This window comes from Bactrocera latifrons, unplaced genomic scaffold (genome assembly GCF_001853355.1).
Source record: "Bactrocera latifrons isolate USDA-ARS-PBARC rearing strain unplaced genomic scaffold, ASM185335v1 scaffold_13, whole genome shotgun sequence".
NCBI classification, from domain to species: domain Eukaryota; kingdom Metazoa; phylum Arthropoda; class Insecta; order Diptera; family Tephritidae; genus Bactrocera; species Bactrocera latifrons.
This window is the reverse complement of record NW_017534741.1, coordinates 747,427-755,689: the sequence shown is the minus strand read 5'-3', so window position 1 is coordinate 755,689 and position 8,263 is coordinate 747,427. Positions and strand designations below refer to the sequence as shown.

At 35.3% G+C, this 8,263-nt stretch overlaps 1 protein-coding gene across 1 annotated transcript in view; it reads left to right on the top strand.

Annotated features, from left to right (window-relative positions):
• Positions 1 to 8,263, top strand: part of LOC108979014 (tyrosine-protein kinase receptor torso) — a 124,357-nt gene that overhangs the window by 56,585 nt on the left and 59,509 nt on the right. The window contains exons 2-5 of the mRNA XM_018949576.1: positions 2,567 to 2,915; positions 6,040 to 6,480; positions 7,144 to 7,381; positions 8,002 to 8,075. Coding sequence (XP_018805121.1) covers positions 2,721 to 2,915; positions 6,040 to 6,480; positions 7,144 to 7,381; positions 8,002 to 8,075 — 948 coding nt within the window. The 5' untranslated portion in view covers positions 2,567 to 2,720. The remainder of the gene's footprint in view (positions 1 to 2,566; positions 2,916 to 6,039; positions 6,481 to 7,143; positions 7,382 to 8,001; positions 8,076 to 8,263) is intronic.

Sequence of the window (8,263 nt, the reverse complement as noted above, 5' to 3'; positions counted from 1 at the left end):
GGACGGACGGACAGACGGATTTCAACTCTACTCGTCACCCTGAACATTTTGGTATATATAACCCTATATCTGACTCTTTTAGTATTAGGACTTACAAACAACCGTTATGTGAACAAAAGTATAATACTCTCTTTAGCAACATTGTTGCGAGAGTATAAAAAGTAAGTTCCGTAAAGTTTACAGAGACAATGCTGTATCAGTTCGTGTAGCACAACAATGGTTAGCTCGCTTCCGTTCTGAATAGATCTCTGGTCGATCTATCGTTAAAAAAGGCGATGAAATTATGGAAAATATTGACCAGGACCGACACATAAGCAGTCTTGACATCGCTAAGGAACTTAACATTCACCATCAAATGGCTTTGAACTATTTATAAAAGGCTGAGTATTTGGTGGAATAGGAAAGGAATGAGCTGCTCCAGTCTGGTCGAACGATTGATTATACAGTTTGCTGTCAACAACTGATGAAGCAAACAATCGAAAAAAACGACCAGAACTGATCAACAAAAAGGGCTTCGACTTCCGTCTAGACAACGCTAGACCACACACATCTTTGATGACTCGGCAAACGCTGGAAAGTTTTGATGCATCCACCATATAGCCCTGTTTCGGTCAATACATAACTCCTTTAATGGAGTAAAGTTGGCTTCAAAAGAAATCTGTGAAAATTACTTGCCTCAGGTTTTCGCCGAAAAACCAGCAAGGTTTTACACTGATAGAAAACTGGTCGACCAAAATGGTACATACTTAGTTCATTAAAGATCATTATAAATATAAAAAAACTAAGTTGAAATTTGATTAGAAAAACGAAAAGTCTTTTTCGACTACCCAATATTAAATCGGGTCAACATATTACCTGGCCTATATTTATAAGAATTTCAATCTTCCGATTGCCTTTATACCGTATGCTACTATGAGTAAAAAGTAGTAAGGCTTTGTTCACAATTTTGAAATTCTTAATTTATTCTTTAAAATGTGCCAACGTTTTTTCCAATCATCGGAGTTGAAGACAATTTCCGGAGTAGGATTCAAAGCATTTAGCGATTAACGTTTGAGTTTGCTAAATAGCCCGAAGTCACACGGAGCTAAAGGAGGCGAATACAGTGGTTGCGGCACGATTTTGATTGAAAATTCGACGAAAACCCAAAAAGCAATGCAGTGCGCGAAGGTGCATTATCGTTGTGCAAATCGCGAGTAATAATACATTTCATGGTACCTTGGTAGTCGGGAAGCATTGTTTCACAAACGTTACTGCACTGTGACTCTAATTAAAAAGCTTGCACTTTTTTGCTCACAGTAGTGTATAGGTATGGAACATCCATCGATGGAACGAGGAGTTGTACGAGATATACGACGACATTGACATAGTTCAGCGAATTAAAAGACAGCGGCTACGSTGGCTAGGTCATGTTGTCCGRATGGACGAAAACRCTCCAGCTCTGAAARTATTCGACGCAGTACCCGCCGGGGGAAGCAGAGGAAGAGGAAGACCTCCACTCCGTTGGAAGGACCAAGTGGAGAAGGACCTGGCTWCRCTTGGAATATCYAATTKGCGCCACGTAGCGAAAAGAAGAAACGACAGGCGCGCTGTTGTTAACTCGGCTATAATCGCGTAAGCGGTGTCTACGCCAATCAAGAAGAAGTGTATAGGTAACACCCGACACTATAGGTAAATGGGTTCAGCTATTCTATTCGGATCGGAAATCATTGAAAATATTTTTAAACGTGTTTCTCTGTGTTTGCTAGTAGTATTTTTTATTTAAAGAGTCCTGCATAATGATTTTATTTGGTTACGGAATTTTAACGTGATTTTTAATCTACAAATTCCTGAACGGAATAAAGTAGATGTTGAAATCTTTTGTCAACTCTTTGATAGTTGTTTGCAATTGATACTTTCAGAACGGCGTAAGTATACAAAAAAAAAAAAAATACTATATCAGCAGAATTTAATGAAACTTAGGTAGATGGAGTGACTGAGATAACAACACCATGGCCATTTCTGAACACTTACTTAGACATAAGATAAAATGAAGGCCAAATAAGGAAAAGAGTGTTTAATGAAAAACTGTTTCCTCTCATCATTCACCCTCCGCATTTGCCTTATATGTATATATATATATATATATATATATATGTATATACTCATTTCCCAAAACTTTGTGATGAGTCTAATCGAAAATATTTTGAAAAAATTCTAATTTTAAATGATAATATAATATAACTAGCATTTTATTCTATATCCAAAAAGCTCAGTTATTTTTAGAACAAATCTTGTAGAGTAAAACCGCTTCCTCAACGTCAGCTCGTAAACATTAAAAATAGTTTGCTTTGATTACTTGAATTATGACTTTCTAGGAACATTACTATAATATACAGTATATGACCATTCCTGAAATACTTTGATTAAAGCAGTTTATTAAAGTTGTATTTACTGTCTTTTGAACACCCAAAACCACTCATTGATCTGCCAGTATCGTTTCTCTCTAAAATGTACTATTTTACATTGATAATTGCAATAAAAACTTTTCTTTGCTAATTTTGTCATGAACTTATTTATGTATTTCCAGATGAGTCCAGTAATTAAAGCAATCAAAGCAGCTCATCTCAATTAGAAAATGCATTGAAAGCCACTATCTTTGCACCAATGACTAAATGAAATTTATTAATTTCTCAGTGGAAAAATACGGTTCCGCTATAAATTTTTAGTGAGTGCAGTGGAAGATGTTGATATTTGTGTTGCGATACTTCTTCGTTTATTGGATACTGCTGGGTGGCAGCGCCAGCGAAGAATCGCTTTTACGTGAGTTAAATTTGGAATTGAAAGACTTCCCCACAACTTCGTGTAGATTGCATTGCATGCATCGCTTACGAAAATCGAAATACGAAGGCGACTTGACGGAGCGACATAACAATTGGGTAAGTAAGCGCAAACCTATACATTTCTATATATTACATATATGTACATTATATATACGTATATAGTATATAGCTTTACATGTGATTATACAAACTCACATTGTTTGTTAGTTAGCTAAAGTGAAAGTTGATAACTGTAAATGTACTTAGAAAGTTATCGCCGTGTGAAAAGTGAAGCATTGCATCTGAAATAAAACATTCCAATGAATGAATAGCGTTACACAAGTTTTGTGAGAGCAAAAGGCAGATAGTTACATCACCGTGACAGGGATATTTGGACAAGTGAGGTTAGGTTAGACGCCTGACTCTTTGTCGGTTAAAAGTACATCACAAATTATACAGCTATATGGTAAATCGCCGCATTAGTCACTTGCTTGGACTTTACCCTGAATTGCAACTTGTTCCTTCGCATCCAACTTTTGTAATAATAACATATAATAAATCTGAAAAAAAGATAAAGAGGAATATAGTATATCACGCCAACAAATCAACTATTCAGAGCACCTCCGCCATGCGATAGTAAGTTTAGCAAATTCTCATAAAATTGATTCCTGCCAAAGGCGGATCATTGCTGTTTAGGGTCAGATAATGAGATTTTTTTTAAAGAATTGAGAGGTTGAGCAAATATAAATATATGGTGATAACATCGATCGATCTATTGAGAACTAGACCACCTCTTCGTGGTCCGTTTTGTCCAGATGCTCAAAAGTTTTTCAAATGGGTTGTCATAATGTTCGTACACATCCAGTGTGAGACTTTGTTCATAATTTTAAAATTCTTTATTCATTCTTCAAAAACTATGTCGTCCCCTTCAAAGTGTAAAGATGAATGTGTAGTAAAGAAAATTAAGTTTTCAAAGACAAATAATTCTGTGCAGCTTTTTTCACCATGTTTTGGAACCTTTATACAATAACTCAATATTTTTAAAATTTTAAAATTCTTAATTGATTCTTCAAACTCTATGTCTCTCCTCTCAAAATAATTCCCCTTGACCCTAATACGCTTAAGTCGACGTTTTTTCCAATCCTCGAAACAGTTGTTAAAGTCAATTTCCGGAGTAGCCTTTAATGCGCTTAAACTGTCAACATAACATTGATTTTTAACTTGCTTTGCCGTAGAATTTTCGATTTCGGCTCATCTTTGTCACGATATCCGGCCGACTGATCGTCTGTTTCCGGGTTGTAAACATATGTAGATCCAAGACTCATCGCCAGTAATAATTCATGACATCCTGATAGTCGAAAAGCATTGTTCCACAGACTTTAACGCGACGCAGTTGTTCGAAAAAATTGTTTGATTTTGGAAGCAAGCATGATTTCCCAATAACATCTCTGACTGTTAATCATCGAATCTCAAGCACCAATTACTTTATTTTGACGTGCAATTGATGTAAATGGCCGTAATGCACGCGGTTCGTCATCAACGCGTTCTCGACCCTCTTTGGATAATTTATACTAATTAACAACACTTGCTCGCGACAAACAATCACCACCGAATACCTTTTCCAACATTGTAAATGCTTCGGTTCCAGAAATTTGATTTCGAACATAAAACTTAGTGTTCTGGGTCGAATAATTTCACTCATAGCATAAAAAGCGGAATGCACTTTATATTCATCAGAAAGATACGCGTATTCTAAACACTAATGTCATACCAACACAAAAAAATTAAAATTCGAAGAATTCGGACAAAATTTAATTCTATTTTTTTTTCCAACAGTAGTATTTTTTCGACCAGTCATTCTCTAAGAATGTAATTTTGTTTCAAATACTTCCAGTACAGTATGAAACATATATTTAAGGCAAGGTGTGTGAAATAAGAGAGAAGTAGTTTGATGTACAAGGTGCATTCCAAGGTAAACAGGACTTAAAAGAAAACAGAACAAATGGTTTTTTTCGGCAAAATCAATTTATTTTATTGAAAATAGTCTCCTTCTGCTTCAATATAATTTTTTGCACGGTCCAAAAGCATATCAAACGAGTATTTTAGCTCGTTAGCCGGTATGGCCGCCAGTATGCAGGTTCAAGCCTTTTGAATGGCCTCTAAGTCTGCATAACGCTATCCTTTAATGGGTAAATGCATTTCTCTGAAAGGAAAGAAGTCGCACGGTGCCATATCAGGTGAATACGGGGAGTGGTTAATGGTCAAAATGTGATTTTTGGTGAAATAATCTTTCACAATGATGTCCTTCGAATGTTGGATTCTGAACAATTTTTGGTCATCAGTCAATTTGTGCGGAACAAACCGTGCACACATCTTTCGTAAGCCCAAATGTTSGGTCAACATGCGATAAATCGATGTCTTGGAGATGTTCAATTCCATTTCCATGAATTTCAATGTAGATTTCGGCTGGTTTTTGATGAATTGACGCACAGTTTCGATGGAATTTCCGGTGATCGCGAATTGTGATTCGCCCACATGTTCATCGTCATTTATGTCCTCACGACCACTTTGAAAACGTTGAAAGCACTCGTGCACTCTGCTACGGGATAGGCAATCATCGCCATAAACTTGTTTCATAAGTTGTTCGGTAAAAGTTTTACCAATTTTAAAACAACATTTAATGTTGGCTCTTTCTTCGAAGCTCATTTTCGCACCGATAATATAAACATAGTGACACTTAAAATGCAATAACTTCACTTACAATCAATGAAATATCATTCACTAGACAATCGATAAAAATAGCAGTCCTGTTTACTTTCGAAACCACCTTATATAAACTTTTAACTTTAGAGAATCACTTCAAATAAATCGATTCACTTTAGTCGCCTCAAAGCCTTGAAGTGAAATTGTTTACAATCTGAACAGGGTATATAAATTTTGCCTTGCAATTTTAGCACAGAGAAGGAAACTTGGCGAGCTGAGTCGAATTAGTCTTATCCGCGTGTCTGTCTGCTTATACGCGAACTAGTTCCTCAGTTCCTTATTTGCGCTTCTTAAAAGGAAATGTTTGGTGAGAGGATCTGTATCACAAATGCCACTATAGGATATTAACCAATTTTTATCATAAATTTATCAAAAAGTCCACACTTTTTAAATATGTATATATATATTTACATATTATGTACTTATTATGTTAGATTTAGATAAAAGAAACTTTGCTAATATTTTCTTTAACTTTTAGGCAGATCAATCGTGCATCGAACACTGTACGAGGGAAAATACCACAACGTCCGCGCAATCGGATAAGTATCAGTTTACACATACTCGCTATCGAATGATATTAGTCTGTCGCGACGACACTAGCTTGACATTTCGCATTGTACACGTACGCAGTGTTGGAAATGAGGATACAGATAAGATTGTAGAAGGTGAAAGTAAAGCAGGTGCAACTGGTGTAACACAAAGGGCTGCAACGGGAAAGAGTTATAGGAGCATTATATTAAATAGCGAGGATGAAGATCCCACCATGTTTACTTTGCCGGTGAGCATGGAGAATGCCACGGCACCGCAAATGCAGAGAACAATGGCAAATCCCAACATTGACACCGGACAACTGAGTGAGCCCGCAGAAGCAATTTATATGATTAAAGTACAAAGTGGCACAAACGCGACTATTTATATGGTAAGTGTGGGCGAAACGATGCGAAAAGTGCATAAAAAGATTTGGTCAGTTGATGCCAACATTTTATTAGGATTAAGTGGCAACAGAATTAATGTGGGTGTGCAGTTAAGGGAAGATGAAGCTTATATAAAAAGAAACATTTTGTTTTGGTTTTCAACTTCTAAAACAAATTTAAAGTCTCGTATTTGTGCAACGATGAACATGTTGCTATATTATTTTGTCAGCTTCTAAAAGTATTGACCCGACTTTGGTCCGAACGTAAGGCCCTTCCCTACTTGTTTTAGTTTATTTTATTTATTGAATTTTTTAACAAGTGGCAACATCCCTTTTATTATGAGCATTAAGTAAAAAAAGGTCTTAAAATAATTTTTTTTTCAAAAACCTTTCTTTTAAAAGTTATATGCAGTTAATGTTATGCGTCAAATGAACAGTATTCATATAGAACACTATGTCAGATGAGCAACACTAAATGTATCATATATTGATGTATACTTTTAACTGTGTATAACTTTTAAAGGTATAATTTTATGGAAAGCATCATTCACCGGTTTTTAACCGAATACTTTTATATTGTTTGTGGAAGGTTTTCTGCTACAATGACAAAAATAACAACATTCCCTTAATTTAAAACTATTTTATTAACATATTTTATTTCTGGAATAGTTCAATGAGAACTTTTTCACAATAGATTATCTTCAAAATTCCACCACTTATACAATTTCCGCTTTGGCGGTAAATGCCAAACATCAATATGCCGTCGTGGCTAGAGCGCAGGAATATTCGACTTTACAGGAAGACTATACGCCGGGCTTTGTCGGTGATATGCAGTTGCAGCGCTTTCTGCCCGACTATTCAAATGAAAGGCAACTTGTGGCGGAAATCACTTGGCAGCCAGCTGAAGGTAAGAACACAATAGGAGGTAGTTGCGTATATATTCGGTAGTCGAAAAAGTATTTTCGTATTTTGTCAATAGATGCCGTTGCAGTCGTGTAGTATATTTCCAGTGCTACTAATCATATGTAAGCTTTAAAAATGAGTGAAAATAATGAAGAAACTCGGTATATTTTGAGATTTTAGTATAAAAAGGGGAAGAATGCCTCGCGAGCCACCAATGAAGTTTTTGAAGTTTACAGAGATGATGCTGTATCAGTACAGCTATGGTTCGCTCGCTTCCGTTCTGGAAATTTCGAATTACACTGATGAAATTTTACCTTGTTTGAACAATGTCTTTAGCGGAAAAATTACAAAAAGTGGTCGACTAAAATGGTACCTATTTCTTTATTTATTTATTTGTGTAAATAAAAACCAAAAATAAGTTGAAGTTCGATTAGAAATACGAAAATATTTTTTCGACTACCCAATATACATATATGTACTTTATATGTGTATGTATAAACCAAATTAAGTAAGCTATTTACAATTGAAATAAGCTTATTTTTTGTAATTTTTGCAATAAGCTTATTTTCATTATATTTAATTATATTTTGCATACTCTCACGTTTCTTTAATATTCGCCCCTAGACAGAACATGTTACTACCTTATACTCTACTTCGATGAATCCGGGTCTGATATGACATCCATGGAAATACGTAATGTAAGTAGTTTTAAAAAAAAAAAATCGGTGTATTTTTTGCGGTGAACATGAAAAGTTAAAATGAAAATATTTTAGAGGAAAAGTAGGCATATATTACATTAAGCAATGACTCAACGTATTCATACTTAAATCTTCATAGAATGACATTCTGTGCCATCTGTCAATATACTATACCTTTAACATTTGGA